This window comes from Cryptomeria japonica, chromosome 5, assembly GCF_030272615.1.
Source record: "Cryptomeria japonica chromosome 5, Sugi_1.0, whole genome shotgun sequence".
NCBI classification, from domain to species: Eukaryota; Viridiplantae; Streptophyta; class Pinopsida; order Cupressales; family Cupressaceae; genus Cryptomeria; species Cryptomeria japonica.
The window spans coordinates 200,813,425-200,835,525 of record NC_081409.1 but is presented as its reverse complement, the minus strand read 5'-3'; the positions used below and the strand labels follow the sequence as shown (position 1 = coordinate 200,835,525).

General features: G+C 36.0%; 1 protein-coding gene across 1 annotated transcript; it reads right to left on the bottom strand.

Annotated features, from left to right (window-relative positions):
• Positions 1–449: 449 nt before the first annotated feature.
• Positions 450–12,802, bottom strand: LOC131072828 (pleiotropic drug resistance protein 1). Its single transcript, XM_058009108.2, is given in 26 exon segments — positions 450–881; positions 969–1,223; positions 1,342–1,513; positions 1,620–1,847; positions 2,792–2,925; positions 3,002–3,085; positions 3,742–4,032; positions 4,122–4,270; positions 4,273–4,453; positions 4,577–4,698; positions 5,375–5,467; positions 5,555–5,714; positions 5,806–5,909; positions 6,083–6,243; positions 6,459–6,775; positions 6,914–7,189; positions 7,282–7,583; positions 7,658–7,748; positions 10,295–10,339; positions 10,427–10,503; positions 10,602–10,761; positions 10,854–10,938; positions 11,031–11,119; positions 12,023–12,143; positions 12,231–12,347; positions 12,751–12,802. Coding segments are annotated over 25 exon segments (4,083 nt in total). The 5' UTR covers position 12,347; positions 12,751–12,802; the 3' UTR covers positions 450–611.
• Between the last annotated feature and the right edge of the window lie 9,299 nt (positions 12,803–22,101).

Genomic DNA, 22,101 nt, shown 5'->3' with positions numbered 1-22,101 from the left:
ATAAAGGTGAAAATTGTATGCATGCACTTTCCCTTTGGTTTTGGACTCACTTTCACCACGTCACCCTTTTCATAGTATCAAGCGTACAAGTGACAATTTGTACTAAAATTCAACACGACCTAAACCCTACCTAATTTCATTTGTATTCATCCCACAAGATAGTCAAAAGTTTAGATTTATTCATTCATCATTCAAGGTCTAATCCACAATTTACCCAAATTACCTATTTCAATTATGTGATTTCTAAAAATGAACCTTAAACTTTCAAATTCAACCTTTAAAAATTATACGCATTTCTTTTTCTTTTTGTAATCATAAATATCAAATTGTTATACAAAATGTTCTATTGACACTTTTTACATTTTACATAAAGACTCCTAATTCATTTGAACATCTAGAATATATCAAAATATTATCATATGACCTGAATATCCTAGAACGCATTCTTTAAAAATACTATATATTCATTTACAAATATATAATTGAATATTTTAAAATGATACAAAGGTGTACTCTTGAATGGAGGACATACATTTAACATTGGACTCTACCTGCACAGTAACTTGTGGTGTATTTTCCCTTCAGAATTGCCCTTCAACTATTACAATTTTTTACCGCTTTTGGAAATTGAAAAGCTTGATTCCCAAGACAAATACAAGGCCAAACAAAACAGAAAATCCTGCAGTCAGAAATCCCACACTGGCCAAATGCTGTCGATGATAACCAAAATTCTCCTCCACAAAATGCTTCACAGACATTTCTGTCCCATCTGCCATCATTAGACTCGTCCCAACGTCTCCGTATTGCGAACCAATGAGACCATAGAGGCACCATGCCATTGGATTCGTGCTGAAAAACCATCTCCACCATGGAGGACACCTCTGCAATTGTTATCACCACAACCCGTCAGTTGTTTCTTTACAATTCGTTTTTCCTTACCAGGAAAAACAAACAAACAAGGTACCTACCGTACGAGAAATCATGGCGCCTGAGAAGAGGATCCACAACATCAGCACAGGCACTGAAACAACTGAAGCTATTTTATTGTTGGCAGTAAGTGCTACGGCCATCATTCCAGAGAATGTGTAGCTGAGGAAGGTGAAATACAAAAAGAAGAAATGCCACAAAAATTTCACCACCGTCCACTCAAAGGCCGCCATGGAATACACCACAGAGCTGTACAGGAGTGCTTGAGTGAACACATGCGGAATCTCAATTGTTACCTGCAGGGACAAAATTGATATCTCAAGTTCACTGAAATCCATAATTTATGCTGAGAGTTTGATTTACGGCTACCCAAGAGTGTTTACAATTGTTTATACTGGGAATTAAAAAACATACCTGAGCCAATGCATAAGGTAGTGCTGAATACATTCCAGCGGCCCTCTCACGGTAGAAGACCATCCTTTCAAGCCAAGCAACAGGTTGCACAGTCATTTCATTTGTTACTCCGATAAAGAGTACAGATGCAAACATGGAACCTAGAGCATTCAATAAATCCTGCTGCTCACTTCTGCAAATCATTTAACCAAATATTGTCAATGGTCCAAAAAGTAAAAAATTCTTGAATCATAACATCAGGTAGAGAATAACAATGAATGGATGTCTTTAATCAAAACCTCTTTGAGCCAAGACCCCAGCAAATGGAACCAAAAAGCAACGAGATCGAAACTGTGAAGAAAAAGCGCACTGCTGTGTATTGAGAATTCCGCCAATAAGACCAGTGCTGCTTCCACAAGCAGGCTATGAATTGCTTATGGAAAGGTTGAGAGTACTGTGTAGGGAAATGGAGGTCTTCTGAATCTCCAAGGGGAGTGCTCAAGCTTTCTATTAGGGCCATGTTTTCTCTGTAAAAAAATAGTAAACAACCAATTCGAAGTCATCTTTTAGAACACCGGGGTATTCTTACATCATATGATGTTAATTTTGAAGATTTGAAAGTGACCATATACATCAAACCAGATTATAAACTAATTGTAACAGCAGATATGAAAACGCAGAGTGTACAATATTTATCATAAATGATAACTTATTTTAAGCAATTTTTTTTTTTTTTTTTTTCAATATAAGTGGATTATTCTACTAAATATTTTTATTAATATTTTTAATTTTTCACACAGATTCAAAGAGTATACTGGAGGAAAGAATCCTGTGAAAAAAACTAAATCTATAATATCTAACAAATCAGTTTAAATAACTTTTATGACTACTTTCCAGGTCAAGGGGTTCATTGGAACCCATGGAGTTGCCCCCCCTTTATGGTTCGAACCAGCAACTAACTATGATTCCAACCCAAAGGCGAGAGATGGCGAGAGCGGATAAACCGGAAGGGGATCGGGACAAGGGGCCCCTGAACTCGGTAGTTTCCTGTTTTTGTTTTCGCGACAAATCAAATAAAACTGGAACTCATCAACATAAAGTCGCTAAAGCTGGAAGGGAAGAGGCATAAAGCGAAAAAGAAGCTAAAGAGACAAAGATAATCAAGCATGTGGAATGAGAAGCTGAATCAAATCGCTGATGAGTGGAAAGATTATATAAACGTCCACAATTCACTATAAATTGTTTTGGTTATCAGTTTTTATTGGCTGTGTTTTGTTTTTTAACCTGTATGTGACTGTAGATGCAGTGGCTTGTTAAGTTTGCTGAATTTCTTTGTTAATACTGCCACTAATAATTGTAAGACCCTCTTCCCATCTTATCTTATCATGAATTCTAACTAATTTATTAATAGATATAGTAATTTAGATTTCTTTACTTCTACTTATAGCGTACTGATATTGATCAGACTTACTGAAACAACGATGATTTCTGATAGATTTCAGCAAAATCAATCCCAAGTCGAACTTCCTCTGCCGGGGAGGTTATCTCCAACATCCATGTTGCCGGATTAACCCCTTTCTCAATTTTTCGAACCCCATCAATAGACTGCATAAAAGCATCATAAGCAGTTGCCTTTTTAATAAAGAACTTGGTTTCAAAAGGAATTATTATTGAGTTGTACCTGAAAGTACTCCAAGAGTTGGCTACAATGCGAACCTAATGATCCTGCGTATGTGAGCCGGCCTCCTTGTTTCATGAAGAGAAGCTGCAATACTGTTCGTTAGTTTAGGTAGAAATTTTGTTGGTGGATTGAGATAAATCAATTACAAAGTATTGAAAGTACTGTGTTACAGCATTCTTATTTATTTCTTGGTCAAACATCATCAGAAATGATGGATGCATTATGATTACTTCATTTTATAGAAATCTGATAACTCTCCAGCCTAGAATTGATGTGCTAAAAATAACGGCATTGCAGTATTAGTATATCTAAAAGTATCTATCCTCATGCAAAACTAAAAGTTTCTCCTTATGCAGTTTGGGAGAAACTACTAGGATATTCTAGCAAGAAATAGTCGTTGCATTTGAAAGAATTTAGCTATTAATTAATTGACCATAACATATTGACAGTAAACAGCAACATTTGCACCGTTACAAAGGGTTCAGGAAATCAGGAGGAGGCAAAGAATTCGAAGGAGAAGACAATTTGAATGGAGTCTCCTAGACTCACTGATTGAGGATTAGAAATTTATATGTTGTCTTTTGTATTTTGTTGTTTTGAGTTATTGTTAGCTTTTATTTGGTTCTGCTGTTTCTTGTTTGGTTTGATCTTTTAATGTCTATTCTATCTTGATAGCTTTTTGTAATGGACTCTTTTAATAAGATGAGAATCCTTAAACATTACATTAAAAGAATAATAACCTCGTCAAAAGCTTCAAAAATATCGATGCTCGGCTGATGGATGGTACAAACAATTGTGCGTCCAGTGTCAACAATATTTCTTACTGTTCGCATGACAATGGCTGCAGACCGTGCATCCAGTCCTGACGTGGGTTCATCCATGAACACAATTGAAGGATTTGCAACAAGCTCCACAGCAATAGTCAATCTTTTACGCTGCTCTCCTGACAAACCAGTCACTCCTGGGAGACCCACGAGAGAATTTCTCAAGGGGCATAACTCCACAAGTTCCATCACCTCCTCCACAAACATCTAGAATTTATTTCATACGAATAATTTAACAAGAAGAAGCACTTGAATGAGTCGAACCTAATGAAATTTCTAGGACTGAAAACACCAACCTTTCTTGTTTCTTCATCTATTTCAGCTGGTAAACGAAGCCAGGCAGAGTAAATAAGGGTTTCATAAACAGTTACATGTGGTGAATGAATGTCATCTTGTTCACAGTATCCTGAGATCCGAGCAAATTGTTCTTGCTTCTTAGGATAGCTGATATAGTAATGCTGCCCTCAATGTAACCGCAAGATTTTCTTCCAGCCAAGACATCCATCAAGGTAGTTTTGCCTGCACCGCTAACTCCAACAAAAGCTGTAAGAATGCCCGGTCGGAATGCTCCACTCACATCATGTAATAGCCTCAACCGATCTGCTGCAAAACCCTCTTGTTTCTTTTTCTGCATGCCAAGTATTGAGAATTTCGCTTGGTTCAGTCTGGAATTAAGGATAGGATAGATAAATATGAAATCAACTTGCAACAAGAATTAAGAACGGGAGTCATTTTGAGTCTCTTAGCATACCTCAGGCATACCAATGTAATAACTAATGTGTTTGAAGCAGAGAGACAAAGGCTTGAATGGAAGTACCATGCCCTGTTTTTCTTTTAGTAAGGGAGCAGGGCTCGTCATAGCTGCCTCGGGTCCTGCATAATTTTGATAGATCCTATGAGCAAACCCATTTTCTCATCTTCAAAAACGAAATTCGTATATTTTGTTTTTGTTTTCAACTGCAAAACTTTTTGGAACCTCATTCAGGCAAAGAAATGATAAATAATTATTTGAATAGGGCTGGTCGTTGGTCCATTCCTTTTCAAGAGTCTTGAAATTTAATATTTATGATTCTTTTTGGGAGAATTCTGGCCATGCTGGTATTGGAGGGGTTGGTTGTGAAAGTTCTGGAGATATTCAGTTTATTTTTTCTGTTTATAAGGGTTACGATACTAATAATCTCATGGAGCCTCTTGCCGTTTTGCATGTGGTGGAGCATAGTTGTGATCTCAGTTGGAATCAAATTATTTCTGAGTCTGATTCTTAAGTGGTGGTGACTTTGCTGAATGAGCGTCGGTTAGATGAGGTTAGTTGGCATTTAGCTGTGGTGATTAGGCAAGTTCTTTGGTTGTTCAATTCCCTAGAATCTGTTACTTTTTATCATATTCCTAGAGAGTGGAATAGAATTGCTGATTGTTTGGTCAAATGAACTTCTGATCATAGACAAGACTGGAATATAATAAATAGAGGACAGTTATCTTCAGTGTAAATTTCACTTCTTACTGCTCAACTATTCCATGCTTAGAAAGGTCATATTTGCCCATTTTTTACCTTTAGAAATTGGCAAATCATCTTCTCCTGTTGTGTTTGCATACATCTCCTGCATGGCTTCTTCAGAAACCACAGATTGGACTTTTCCAGGAGCTGCACAAAAAAATATTAACAGCTTTTAGCATTTATATGTACTTTCTCTGATAGCGTAAACTTATTGCTGAGGAGCCTAACACTTACGTTTGAGGATGGCTAAAGCTCCAGTATACAAGACATTACATAGGATAGAATATCCCAATAGAGCTCCAATGCCAATCCAGTACCAACAATAATGTGGAAATATCCCACGAGATGTCAACACAAGTTCCCCTAAAGTTTGGTTTAAGCCATTCCCTACAGGCTACAGTTGTCAACGGTGAATGTTAAAGACACAAAGTAAAATTCCATATAATCAATTTAATGAAAAGGGATCTGAATATCAGGAAACTGACCTCATCCCATCTCTGTCCCAAAAATTCATTCACAGCAATAGCATTTTGAGCGTACGATAGTGGAGAAGTCCAGTACCCCCAAATCCACCACCTGTTAATATCCTCTGTTTTTCAAAAATAAAATAAGTAACACAAACAGATTGCATTGATCAAATGGTTTACTCCACTAACCCCAAATCCACAAACTATTAATATCCTTTGTTTTCAAAATAAAATCAGTAAAACATATAGAAATTGAATCAATAAAGTTACTCCATGTGTACAACTCCTGTGATACCTCTGGATAGGATAAAACCACCTAGGAAAAAGATGACCACCATGGAAAACGAGCCATAGGTAAAGGCAACTACCATCGTTTGACCCAAAGAAGCTAGTAGATGTAACAGTGCCAAACCAAACTGGTTTACGCAAAAATAAAGTAGAAATTGGCGAAATAACCTGCAAGTAAATAATCATGGTAGAGCATAAAACATGTGATTTAATTCACCTCACACTTATTTTGCACAAAAATATCTTAGATACATAATCATGTGAAATATAATTTTGGAAGTGAAAGAGAGTTTTACTTTTTCTTTTAATATGGGTTAATTGGGGGCATACCATCTTATGGAAGATTAAAAATTTGTACACGAATAAGATAGAGATATCCTCACCTTGAAACTTGAGGATTAAAACCAATTACATAGTATATCATGAGTACCCAAATGGAAGTCTCTACCAATGACATGGGAATGCTCAGCAGCCAACTGCATATTGAATATATCCAAGTTGGATAGAACCTTAGATCTCTTTGTTTGTATAGAACTGGAAGTCTATCTATTGTCATTGCAAGTTCTGAAAACCCGTTAAACAAGATGACCATAAGACTGAAGTAGAGTGCACCAAGGTAAGTGTTTCCATCAATAATTGTTTTATGTTGCATCCTTGTCCGACAAAAAACTGTCATGGTGACAAGAGCCACAAGACTCAGCTGTTGCAGTGCCACCACAACAGAAAACAATTTAGGAAGAACATATTTTTCCCAATTTAGGATAAACAACCGAGAATTATTTTCTTTTTAATTCTGGAAAGAAGCAATTGAGATCTACTTACAGGTTTTAAGCATTACCTGTATTGTTCTGAAAATGTGAATGAATGCATTTCTCTTGAAAAGAAGACATTCCCTTGAAAAACAAGCCTTGAATAATTCTATATTGGTAGCACCATACTTGGATGTAACAGACACAGAACGACTCTTTCTTCTATCATATGGAACTCTCAACTCCACGAGTAATTTTTTGCTTACATGAAATGAGTGGAACGCCTTGGCAAATTCCTTAACAGAAACATATCTATATTGTCCTTCGCCTGCCCAATACTGTTGCTGATCCTTTTTTGATGTCACCTTAACAACAAAATAAAACTTATCATCCATGTGGAGTTTTTATCAATAAGCATATTGATTCATTTTTTTTCACATAAATCCAACATGCTTACTTCTTGAAAAAAATCTGCAACCGCTTTTCTCTCTGGACAGTGGAAACCCATGGATGCGAAGAATTCTAATCCATGATTCAAAGGACCCTGATACACAATGTGACCTTCGGAAAGCAAAATAATGTCATCGAACAATTCGAATATTTCTGGAGTTGGCTGCAAGAGTGACAGAACAGCAGTCATATCCAGCATCTGCACTGATTGGCGTATGTAGTTGAGAATTTGAAATGCTGTAGAACTATCTAACCCCGTCGTTATGTTATCCATGAACAAAACCGTTGCTGAACCCATGAGAATCTCTCCTGCACAAATAAGATATAGGTGAATCTTCTGTGGGTTATCCTTACAATTTATAGTGCTAAATGTATTTTCTCACCTGTAGTCACACGCTTCTTTTCTCCTCCTGAAATTCCTCGTCGCATTTCATCACCGATCATCATATTTGAGCAAGGATCCAGGCAGAGACTCTACAATATATATACAACCAAACACTACTTTTAGCTACACTTCAAGAAAGGTATCATAAAAAGGAATGTATACTAAAACTCAGGTTGAAACTATGCACAATAGTTTAGATATTCCCAAATTTCAAATTACAATTCAAATTATTTCATAAAATATATCATCCATCACTTTAAATGCCAAACTCAAGTTTGAAAGTCCAGTTTAAAATAATAAAAAGTTACAGTTTGAGTTGTGCAAAACAAGTCTGAAAACAAATTTTAAGTCTTAAACCACACCATTTTAGTTCATTTAGGAAATTGTGAAGTATGAAAAAAGATTTGTGAATTTGGTTGGCGAAAGATAATTTGTGAATCTGATCTTCTGGTGGTGGTGACTTTACTAAATGGTCAACAACTTGATGATGTTAGTTGGCATTTAGCTGTGGTTATTAAACAGATTTTTTGGTTGTGTGGGTCTTTGAATTTGTTACTTTTAGTCATATTCTTAGAGAGTGAAATGGAGTTGCTGATTGTTTGGCCAAATGGGCTTCTAATCAAATGTTGAATTTGAACATCTCCTATAATGTCTTATTTGTTAGGTAACTTAATGGATAATTACAAGGTGGTGTAATGCTTTGTATTATTTTTGAGTTTGAATAAATTTTTACCCTTCTTTTAGTTGAGTTCTAAATGTTATTGGACAAGTTTTAATTTTGTAATACTTTTTTATCAATTTTAATCAATTTTTGATATGCTAAATCATCACAAGTTTTTATAAAAATTAGGTGTCAATAAACTGTACAAATAATTCAAATACAATTTTGACTCACAAATTCTATGAGTAATTTTATAAATTTTCATCATCAATTATGAGCGACATGGTGTGCCTCTTTTTATGAGCTCCAAGATCAACCTAGAAAAATAAAATTGAGAGTTATATTTGAAAATGATATGAAATAATTCAAAATCTTTACTATAGAGTTTTTATCATTGAGCTATATAAAAGACTTAAAACTTCTAACATTTACAACCACATTTATTGGTTTGCATTCTTCTACTAATATCACTATAGAAACCATCAAATGATTTGCATTCTTCTACTAACATATAGAATACCCTCACATATGAATGAAGACAACCACTTTCCATTAAAAATAAAGTTCTTGAGTAGAGCTTCTATTGGAAGATCAAATGTGGGTCTATTATCATCCTCACCAATAATATTATGGCCCATTGGACTTTCTATTCCCATATTGGCTAGAAAATTGGTCATGTTATTTTGTCCCAAAATTACTATAATATTTTACAATATTAAATATTTTTAATGTACTTGCTTCTTCACAATAAGTCCTCATTTTGCACATACGTCTGCGACATTTTTCAATACATTTATTTTACTTAAGTGTCACCTTGAGTTTCTATCTAATTGAAGTATCAAAAGGAAAAAGAGAATTGATCTTAAAATATAAGTACACCTTAAATGCAAAGAAGAAATGGAGACATTACACTCCATCAACTTCACCACTGAAGAAATGGAGATATTGCACTCCACCAACTTCACCACTAGTTGGAACTAAGAAAGAAATAAACAAGCACATAGTAAGACAAAGAGGCTATATTTGGAGGAAGGACATGTTGCTTGAGAATGTGTTAGTAAGTTAGGTGTTTTTATTCAATTGCTATTACTAATTATATTTAGTATTTGTAAAATATTTCAAATAATTTCTTCATATGAAAAAAGGAATTCATTTGGAGGAAATTTTGAGAGGCCTTGGCTATATGTTATTAGTCTTTTGAAAATTAAAAAATGTTAATGAATGGAAATTACTATGTGAAGTATGATTAGTATCTTTTTGAATGAATAAAAAGGTTGTAAATAAAAATAAATTAAGATGTAATTATTGTTGCAATTTAGAGTGCTAAAAAATTACATGGACTATCGTTGGTCATAAGGATCAAATGATCAAATAAAAATCACATTCTATAATGGGAATTCGTTTTTGAGAGGGTGCATTGCTTCTTACTAGAATATTTTGACTCTAACTTAAACTCACAAGGTGTCAAATGGTCAAATCACGAGTAGCAATATTAACTGAAAGAAATAATAAAATATCAATTAAGAAGTTTTGAATCTTGTGTATCTTGTTATTATTGTATTGAATTCATTTTAGATCTACCTTAGTTACATTATATTTGACCTAACTTATTTTAGATCTAACTTATTTACATTATATTTACATAAAATAGAAATTACTCATATTTTCTTATATTTGATATAAGAATTTGGCCAACTTGCTAGTGTGTGATGACAATAGTTTTTAGTGTTTATTTCAAACACAAGTGTAAATCGTATCGAGAATAGAAAATGAGTAGCTACCCAATACTTTCATACAAGACCAAACTACTATGTTTCTTTAGTTATATTCAATATGAAGAAATTTTTTGAAAAGAGAATATTAATGAGATACTCTAAAAAATTAAACTGGAACATATATGGATAAAGTCCCATCGAATATCAGAGAAAGAGAACAATAATTGATGAACAGGAAGAACATAATATTCCTGCTAACCTTGATTACGTAGTCAGTCTTGAAGGCTGTGTCTTGAAACAGACCCTGCGAACATTAATTAAATGAATTGAATGTTGGAAAACCCGTTGTTTCTCCTACAAAATTATAGAATATGGCGGCTAGTGTGCAAACCTTCATAAAGTTGTCAACATCTTGGTCAGGTATGATACCGGCTTCTTTCTCTCTCCTCGAGACTTCTGCAAGCATCTCTAACACACAATAAATATCCTTGTTATTAGTCTCCTTCTGTCCAGCATGTTTTGAGATTTGATAGTTTTGAAAAAGAGTGTGAACTGTGAATACTTACTGTTTTGGCCACCAAAACCCTGGCAACTAAGAGCAAAGGCAAAGGTTTCTTTCACAGTCATTTCTCCAAAATGAATGTCATGTTGGTCAACGTAAGATGATAGTCTCTGAGCCATCAATTTATCCACATTTTCGCCATTGTATGTCACACTTCCAGATACCTACAACATTAATGAAAAACTCACTTGTATGCTAAAAATAATCTCGAGAATGTGAATAGAATGTCTAAACAATCTTTGTAACAGAAAACTACCTTGACGTTTGTGTTAAGCCTATTTGCAAGAGCCAAGAGTAAAGTTGTCTTCCCCGACCCTGGCGGTCCGAGGAGCAAAGTCATTCTGCATGTTGTACAACATCATTACTCGTGAGAAAATTCATGGGTGTACTTAAAGCAAGCAGTACTCTTCCATTCAAGGAATGTGTATCGTACCTGCGGGGTCTGATAATGCCGCTAATGTTATTCAGAATCTTCAGGTGCCTTTTGCTATCGCACAAAAGTGAAAATCTCCTTAAAAAAATCTGAAGAAGAGAATGTGGTACAAAATCTCACATATTAGGGGAAGCGTATGAGTAGTAGACATAGTTAACTTTGCATATTTTTAATTTTCAAATTATATCTCAGATTTCAATTTTTTTTTGGTTGTCTTTGTATACGACTTAATTGCTTATAATTAAGGACCTGGTTTCTGGGTAGTAACTATGCACACTGTCGAACTCGTTATGTCCGCAAAGGTCAAAAAGTGGTCATTTAAAAGTGTAGCTCGATGCGCCAATAGTAGATAGCTCAAAATATGTAGTAGTAGATAACTCAAAATATTAGTAGATAACTCAAAATATCCAGTAGTAGATAACTCAAAATATCCAACAGTGGTCATGTAGCAGTGGACAAATCTCCCAATAGTGGTGCACAAATGGGCTAATTATGATCAAAAAAGCTAAAAAATTATCCACTATGTGAACAAATGTCCCAATGGTGGTGCACAAATGGGCTAATTATGGTCAAAAAAGCTAAAAAGTTATTCACTATTGATACATGTGATATTCATTAATGAACTTTTTATTATCAATTTTTTGGGGGGTTGGGTTACCCTTCCCCTAAGCTGGACGCGTCTATTCTAGCTCCAAAACGGCAGTACGAATTGACTAACACGTGTGTTAGTCGCACGTTTTACACCGTCGATTTTGTAATAAACAGCTGCGATTGACTAACACGTCGCTATCACGCTGTACGAAAGGTCTGTTTTGAAACCAGAATAGCTTCCACCCCTAAGCTCACATTTAACTCACATTATGAACTTAAAAGTATCAAACATTAAAAGTTAACTGACATTCTCTAATTTTATATTTTTCTTAAATGTATGATTTAAGACTGGCCCAAAGTGAACTGGGCATGGAAAGAGACTGGTTATTCAGAATTAATACCTTGGCCATTTTAAGAATATAGTTGGGTATAGTTGGTAGAGCCCTCCCAACATGTACTTGTGCTTCCACGTTCAAACCCTTGAAACGGACCTCAATTTGGGGCAACTCTATCCCCACTCTGCTGAAAATCATTCAAACCATGAAAAACCAAATAAATAAAAAGCAAGTATGGAAAAGGTAAAAAAAAAGAAACAAGTTTATGGAATACCTATCAATTCTGCTTCGCATTCCATGGAGCAAATGGTCACTGTCCCTAACATTGTGAAGCTCCTCCTCCTTGGTTTTACATTCCAAACTTTCTCCGACAGATCTACCAGCCTCCATTCTGAAAACATTGTTAGTTTGCAGAGAAAACGAGCAAAGAAAGCAGGATAAGGAGAATAGAACATCACGAAAATAGTATAGTAAAGAAAGCAGGATAAAAAGACTAAAAAAATAACAAAAATAGAAGATATAAGTAGTGAAAGCAGGACAGTATCTAGTAGATATCATCTCATTTAAAAAACAAAGAGACGTGTAAAAGAAAGCAAAAATCAATTTTAAATCAAATCATTGACACAGACAGATAAAGGATGAGAATCTAATCTCAGAAATCACTAATAAACAGATAACATACTGATAAAGATGCATGAAATGCTTACTAAGAGATATACTAATAAAAATTATAACTGAAAACAAAAGCTGTTATGTGAATCGGCAATTCTTTCAGAGTTCGCTGAGAACAAAACCTGTAAATTCTGCAATTCTCAAGCTATCCAGCAGTGCCGTCTGAAAATAATTTTCGGTTCAAAATAGGTTGACTCAAGTATTTGCAGTGATTTTGGAAGCGACATAATACGGCCATACAGTTTTCCCCAACTACCCACTGCCTTCCTCTCATCTCAACATCCTCCGTATGTCCAGTCAATCTATAACAATAAATAGAAGCAGTATTGAAGAACGATTTTAATTGATTCAAATAAATTTTCATTTACTCCAACAACTAGTTTATTGTCCTATCAACTGGCATTGCACAATTTATGAGTAACATGAAATATAATTTTATATTGTTGTTTTGTAATGAATATGAGTGTGATCGTGTCCGAAAGATATAGGGGAAGCGTACCAATAGTCATTAGAGCTAACTTTCTACACCCACAGATTCTTAAAGATATAAGAAAAAGGACATTCTAGATAGTACATTAGAAAATTGAAGATAGATTTTGGTGGATTCAAATAAATTTTGATTTACTCTTCCACCTAGTTCATTTACTCCTCCAGTACTAGTTCATTTACTGCTCCAGTAGTGAGTTCATTGTCCTATCATCTGACACAGATGAAATATAATTTTATATATTGTTGTTCTACATGTATCTTCTGCTACAACTCAATTAATATATGTAGGGGAAGAGTACCAATAGCTGAAATAGTTCCAATAACCGTCACCTTGACACAGATGAAATATAATTTTATATTGTTGTTCTAGATGTATCTTTTGCTACAACTCAATCAATAGATTTAGGGGAAGATTACCAGTAGCTGAAATAGTTCCAATAACCGTCACCTTAATACCATGTTGACCCCTCAAAACATAAAAAAAAAATTGTCAATACATAAATAAAAAAATACTAGTAAATATTTATTTTAACATCAATACATGTTCACAAATGAATTAGTAGTTGAAAACCAAAAAGTAAAAAAAATAAACAATTCCGATTTTAATACAAAACATCTTGCACAAATAATAAACATTTTTATTTTTTTTAAAACTTAATGTTTACATTTGCCACTTTATGCAAGTGGCTTAAAAGTACAAATTTACTCCAATTACAATTACATATGCACAGCTATTGATGCATTACATGACATAAAAGCTATTGGTGCATTACATGATATAAAAACAATCAATTTTAGACTTCTTAGACACTCAAGCATACATTCTTCCAAATATCACTTCACGGCTTCATGCATTAAATAGGCATGTATTTGGTACCTGCATTTGCAACAACTGGTGTAAGGCTCCCCAATATCTAAGAATTTGCATAAAATCAAATTAAAAAAACCAAGTTTCATTCAAAGCATGGAAGAAAATTGAACAATTCGAAGCAATGGAGGACTACATATTTAGTATGACATGACCAATTGTTTCCCACAAAAATTCAAATTTGAAAATAGCTAGCTACCACAATCGAATGCATTGCACGTTCAAATTATATTATAAGATAGAATTGTTTGTGTCACTTTCACTACAATCCAATTCATTGCATATTCCTAAACTCTTCAAATATCCTCTGCACATTCCTTACTCGAGGGCGCACATTCAGGTTGGTACACACAAAATAACTAAATTCCCTCTGTTCAATCAACATTAAATGCTATAAATCTTTCAATTCAAATTATATTGTTTTCAATAAACCAGCATTTCTTTCAATATAGTCACTATAAATAATATTAACAGCCATATTGGATGTCCAATGATGGTTTACCTCCTTCGTAGCTGCATTATGCTTTGTCTATTAATGATTTCTTTGTATGCGGTTTACAATTTCATTTCAATGCTCTCTTACAGTTTAATAATGCCAAAATCCTCACAGAAAATGGCAAAACAATTGAATATCTATTCGTTTTCTTCGAAACCCCTTCATTATTTATCATTACAATAATATGTATGCCTGATACTATTACTTACAGTGACTATATACTGGCTATATGGTTGCACACACACACACACACACACACACACACACACACACACACATACACCAGACCAGACAAATTTTATAATAAAGTTTAAAATAGGTGGTCAAAAAATATGTTGAACACCCATAACAGCCTTCCCGCGGACACGTTATGGGCCCATGTTGCACGAACACCGGCTATCTTTTTTGCCCTAAAAACTTAGGGAAATGAAGATTTTTTGTGGCATTTTCATTGTTTTCTCTGCCTTCAATTTGTTAATATACTCATTGTAAATAATATTATCAAGCATACCATATAGTACTTCCAATAAATTTTATATGAGAAATACAAAAACATCATTCAACCATTTACTCATTTGAGAAATGAATCTGCATATTCATACTATATCAATAATATCCACTTTTTAATCACATCACAGTTACATCTTCCACTCATGCATCTCGCGCTTCTAGTTCTCTCCTTGTTATATAATGTCCAAAATGAAGACCTAGTGACTCGTGTTGTAGATGACCATTCACCTAACAATGCAACTGATGTGGAAACTGTTGTTGTACATAACCATCCTACTGCAGATTGTAATCCTATTCCAAAAACACCACAAGTACAGGTGGCCTCAAAGGCTCCCAAACCAAAATGGAGCATATCTGACATGAAAGAGGCAATATCATGTATAGAAGACAGGCACATGTCTCTTAGAGGTAAATCAATCAAGTATGGTATCCCCATTACCTCTTCGAGGGCATGGCTGATTGGAACCACAACTATGATTGTGAGGGGTCCACACACCATTTTATCAGTAGAGGAGGATGAAGTTGTCCAATGGTGCAAAGACATGGCTGAAATTGGTCACGGTCTCCAAATTAGTCAACTTCAATCAATTGTTGCCCAAATTACCGAGTATATGCCTAATCCATTCAAAAATGGGAGGTCATAGTGGGCAGGTTTTAGACGAAGGCACCCTGATCTGATGTTGAGAACAACAAAAGGAGTGGACTCATATAGGGCTATTATGCTTCAAACTTCTATTGTTGCCTCTTTTTATGACAACTTGGAGGTAATTTACAACCTCAATCACTATGGTAGCAGTTAGATTTGGAATTGTGATGAGACTGGTGTGCAAGCTGGGAGGAATTGTAAAATGAGAGTAATAGCCAAATAAAGCGAGAGGTGTGTACTGCACCTAATTTCGAAGAATAGAGAGTGGATCACTATTTTGGCATGTGTTAGTGCATTTGGTTTCAGCATTCCTAGATTTTATTTGTTCAAATCTAAGAGGCATATCTGAAACTACGTTGAATACTGCGAGCCAGGAGCATGCATGGCAGTCCAAGAACATGTATGGATGACAAAGGAGTTGTTCTTAAATTGGTTGGAACATTTTGCACATTCAGTCCCTGGTGGAGTTTCACCCTCACATAGGGCCCTACTGAAATTCGATAGTCATGGCAGCCATGTAGCCTTCAAGACAATTGAAGAAGAAAGACGAATAGGTATAGATTTGGTAACCCTTTCGGCTCATACAAGCCACAAACTGCAGCCACTTGATGTCTCTGTATTCTCACCTTTCAAGAATTATTTCAAACAGCAGAGGAGTATATGGATGTCAAAGTTCCCACAAATTGAAATTAGAAGGGAAGAGTAGGCAACTCTTGTGAGCAAGGCCTTTGCCCAAGCATTGACATCAGCTAATATAATCAGTGGCTTCCATAGGACAGGGATTTGGCCACTTAACCGAAACGCATTACAGAATGATATGAGACCAAGTGAGGCATTTGAGGTTCCATTTGATATACAACCAGCTGTTGGAACAGAACATGATGTCGCTTCAAGGGATGAAGAACCAAAGTATATGGCAATGGAAGCTTGCTTGTGGTTGGCTGGTTTTAATGAGGAAGACATTCAAGATTTTGTAGAGCTCCATAGCGAAACACAAGCAACAGTTGAGGGTACAAGTTTGATACCAGAAACTACCGCAGTTGGTCTGCCCCCACAAACCAGCCAGCCAAATGAGGGTTTCGAAAGTACATCAACACGAATGTCTTTGCCAACACAAGATGACATACCAGAGTGGACCCAAGAAGCAGCAAATTGTGATGATGTAACGCTTTCCATGCAAAGTCTGCCAGAAATTGATCTAGTAGATGTGATACATTACTTCACCAATGCAGTCAACTAGGAGCAACAAGATGGTGCTGATTATGAAGACGAAGTTCACATAAGTGAAGACGAACCTGAGTTTGTGCCATGCACACAAGAGGATGGGCAGCAAGTGCCAAGACAAATCAGCAAATTCTTAAGACTTCCAGTGCAGAGAATGAATCAATCTTCATGTGGAGGTAAGAAAGGGGTGCTACGTCTTAGTAGCCAGTCACAGATCTTGACATCTGATGAGTACATTCAAAGGGAAAAAGATAAAGAGGCTAAAAGGAAAAGAGATGAGGAATTGGTAGAATGAAAGAAAGAACAGATGAGATAGAGGAAGGCACAATGTGAAGCAGAAGGGATAGAAAAGGAGGCTATGAGGGTAGAAAAACATGAAAAAAATTTGCAGGATTCCCAAGACAAGTTCATTCAAAGATAAGACAAGGCAAAGAAAGATGCAGAAGAAAAGCTTGAGAAGGAGTGTATGAAAGCTAAAAAGGCAGCCAAGCGTGCAAAGAGGATAAAAGATGTGGCCACAGTCGCTGAACCTCTACCCATCCAACACCCAATTCTCATGGAAATGATGAACCTCTTATCCCCAGCCTTTGCAGCTATTAATACTATGCAAGTTGGGACTACACCTAGATCGTTAGACACCATGCAACTTACTTCAGGTGTAAACCAGGCATTCCTTGCTCAAATAGCAAGTTGCTTACAAACCCCTCCCAGCGAAGAAAACAATGTTGTTGGGCCAGACCCTAGTAGGCCACAGTCCGTTGGGGTTGGATTTGTAGCACCTCCTCCATTTAATACCCAAATGGAGAATTGATCGAGTATGATGAATTATATTTTGTGAGCCCTCCGAAGAGCAGATTTTGAGTTTCGATATAACTGTGATGTGATTATAGAATGACATACTACCGTATTTTGTAATGTGATCAGAACTCCATTGTTTTCAGATATCTCAGATGGATATTCCAATGAATTGATGGTGTTGTTGTAGATCTCATATGTTTGTTTTTTGTGATGTGATATTTCTCATATATCAGTTGAATTGATCTCATATATTTCTCACTATCAAAAAAGGCCACATAAGTGTTCAAATTGCTCACTATAAAAAAGGCCATATCAATGGCATTTGATTACTCAGATGCCACTGATATGTCCTCTTTTGATAGTGAGAAATTTGAACACTTATAAGTATTCAAATTGTAGTCATCATATGATAAGTATTCAAATTGGAGTCATCATATATAATTGCAATGTCTAATATGTCTTCTAGGTCATTGCATCGAAATGATAAAAGGAAGTGTTCTATTTGTAAAAAGGCACCAGACAAATAACCATGTTCTACTGCCTTACAAGATATATTGTTAGCTACCAAGTTTTCCTTGGTGGCAGTATCTAACAAGACATCTTTTAAGGCACTATAAGACAATTCTTTGTTTGATTTTTTTCTAAAATAGGGCACTTCCTTTTGATCAATATGTAATAAGTGTGTTTCTTGCATTAATATGAACTAAGTGAGGAATTTAAACAAATTGAAACACAAACAATTTAGAAATTGAAACATAAACAAATTAGAAATTGCATTGTCTACTAGATCATTGCGAAAGTACGGGTCCAACAAAGAGAAATGATAGGGAGATAGTGCAAGTGGAATGCTCAAGTGACTTGTATGTTCACTAAGTATAGGTCATTACTAATTTCAAGGTATTGTTGCAGTAATCAGAGTTCAAGGTTCATAGACAACCTGAAACTTCCTCTTGATCCACCTCTCTAAGACAAGACTTCTTGGTTGCTCAAAGGCTTCAACCCCATAATCACTCTGGCTTGGTAAACTAACTCCTTATTCATCCTCTAGGCTTTCATTCCTCTGTCCCTAACCTTCTCCCTGACTGCACAAGGTCTCCTTTTATTGGTTTACACATTGATACCAAGTTTTGCTCCCAATGGTGTCTTTTGTCTTCTACGTTTTGAGATGTAGAAGTCCTCCTCAAGTGCTAAAACTAAGATTTTGGAGTCTACCACACAAAATGTGTTAAATTCATGTGAGGAAAACTTGTTTCAACTGGCATTGATGTCTTTTGTGTTTTACATCCACCATTTGTTTACCCGATTTGATAAAAACTCAATTTTGAGGCCTAAAAAGGTTACAAGCAATTAACCCTCCTTTTGGGGTTTTGTGCTCACCCTGCTCAAGAGATGGACTTCCAGACTGAAAGCATCACATATTTGGATACCCTTTTGGGGGTTCTTGAAGATTTACCAAGTTTAGGGGTCCCTAAAGCCTTCTCTGTGACTGTCCCAAAAATGGGCATAAAAGGAGGGTTTTGGTAGGGTTTGTTGGCAAAAACCAAGTTTCAAACTTGAGATCCTCCAAATGACTCAAGGACACTTAATTCTACCCTGGTGTTGACTAACCAGGCCATAAACAAGAAATTTTAAACCTCACAAGGTGAAGGACAAGATTTTCACAAAATGCACAAAAGGGAAATGCAACGTTTGACAACTTTTCACTTTTTGCCTTTTACAAACACAACTTAGCAAGAATTCCAATTACAAATTGAAGCATATGAACATGGCCAACATTAGAGACAAGAAGGAATCCAATTTGCCCTACACAAAAGGCATTAGGCAATTACAATTAACAAATAGTTCACTGTCAAATTTAGTGTGCTTGGACATGTACCTGTCCGTATAGGAGGTTAACCAACCTGGAATGGCATTTATTCTCTTGTTGGAACTATTGTAAGGATTGTTCAATCGGAGTTATCAATCATTATGAAAGTTTGCACTCATTTTTCCTTGTTTTTCCCTAGTTTTTAACTTGATGTGAGCAACAGTCCGTACACCTGCTGTACGTTTCCGTACTGTTCTTGCATTTTCAGTTTCTACTATGTTTTCTTAGACTTCTCCCTTTGGTGGCATTAAATTTGATTAAGTTTTGAGGTTGTAGCAAAATTGGTTTGATTTGACAGATTCACTGCCCTGTCTAGGAATTTGGGCAAGGATGCTTGACCAACTTGGTTTCTTCATGTGAGATTTTGCCAAGATCAAGAGCTCAATGAAATGTACAAAATAGAGACACAATATAGGACAAGAATAAACTGTATTCTCATCAATAGAAAATGATCAATAATAATGATTCAATAGTTATATACAATGTAGATGAGCTTGCTTATATAGGTAAGGCTAGGGATATGTGAGCACACAAACATGACATGTGGCTCAATAAGAAACAAGGGTAGGTAGGAAATAGGTGTGGGTAGGTAGGAGAAATAATATAAAAGTCCACATGAGGTGGATCACCCACTGAATGTGGAGTGTAACAACAAGAGTGGAGTGTAACAACAAGATCAACACCATAAAAGGTGGAATTTCTCCTACACACACTATCTCAATGTGGCACAAACACCCAAGTGTCTCATATCCAAACTACTATGAAATGCATTATCCTAAGTAAACTTAAGTAAAGTGTAATAATATCTATGATGAATAATTATTTACACCAACACCCCCCCTTAAGTGCAACTTAGGGGAATGCACTTAAGTCTACAATGCAACTAAGCAATGCAAGATGGGTCCCGGCTACGAGGCCATGTTAGGTACCCATGTACAAATGCAAATGCATGCAAACCAATGCAATGAAATCTCTCACAAAGTGGGGAAAGAGAGAAAAACCCAATGGGGAAAAACCCTCCCCCAAAAGAGAGATGAAAAACATACAAGAGAACTCTCATAGAAGAATGTGAAGGACAAAACCCCATGTGAGGAAAAAGTCCCCCCCATATGAGAGAAGAAGAGAAGATAGGAAGCCCCCCCTCAATGTGGAATCTACACCAATGATAGAAGCTCGATGTATGAAGAAACTGCTCCATGAACGTCGAACAACATTCCTCCCCTTAGGAAGAAACAAAACCAAAGGTGTATCCCTGAAGTCTCCCCAATCATGAAGGGAAGATGTATGAAGAAACTCATGATGAAAGGAATCTTTGAAAACTACTCAAGTGTCCCCATGTCGATGCTGAAAGATACCCCTTCCAAAGGTGGTAAATTGTGCCACACTGCTGAAAAAGGCACTCCAAGATCTAGTGGAGATGGATGAAGAACATGTCCCAAAGACTCACATGTCTCCTCAAAACATAAAGAGACCTCCTCCAACTGTTGTACATAAGTATCCACAATCATGTCAACCTCGAAAGAATGATCATGTAGAGAATGAACAAGAGGGTTAGAGTGTGCCCTCGCAACAATCGAAGAAGGATCACCTTCATCAAAGAGAAGATGAATGTCATCAATGATGTCTCCCAAATCTACAATGTAGGATTCCATAAATAAACCTGCAATGTCTGTCAAGTAATCATCCCATGAATCTGAAGCTGGAAGACAATGAATATCCTGCTGCACTGAATCACATGAAGGCAAAACTGTCGCACTATCTACATCATCAAGTGCAATAGGTGATGTGATATCAATATGAGGAGATGAAATACAAGACTCAAGAACGGGTTCACATGTGAGAATCCCCATGTTCAAGTGTCCAAAGTTCTCCTCAAAACCTAAACCATCACAATAAGTGTGATCATCATGTGTAGAATCATCAAATGTGAAATCATCATCATCAACAAAATCCGAAAAGGAGTATAACCGAGATGCATGATCAACCACCCTAGTTGCAATGATAGCTCTAGTCTCCATGTCTCTAATGAAAATTGAGTCAGGTGTGAACTCCACAACTCTCTTAGTTGCGCCATGTGTGATTTGATAGATAGAAAGGAGATTATTTGTCAAGTGGGGTACACACAACACATCATTGAAGGAGTTATCCCCAATGTCAATAGATCCTTTCCCAATCACATCCATGTATGTAGGATTGCCCATCAAAATTTGTGGCATGGTGCAAGGCTCAAATGTAGAGAACATAGACTGCGAAGATGCCATATGATGAGAAGCCCCTGAATCTAGAAGCCATCTCTCTGAATCATGACTGATAGTAGCACATAGAGCTTTTCCATTTCTTGTTCCAAAAGAGTGAGTCTTTCCACTTGTAGAAGCCATGAATGCTTGCCCTTTTCCTTTTGAATGTGAGGAAGTGGAAGTTGATGAATCATCCTTCTTGTAGACTTTAGGCAAATCAATGTTATGCTTTTTGATGATATGTGTGAGCTCATCAATCTTCTTAGAATGACAACGATGCTCCTCATGACCAATCTTTTTACAATAAGCATAAGTAGGTCTCTCTCTCTTTGGTGAAT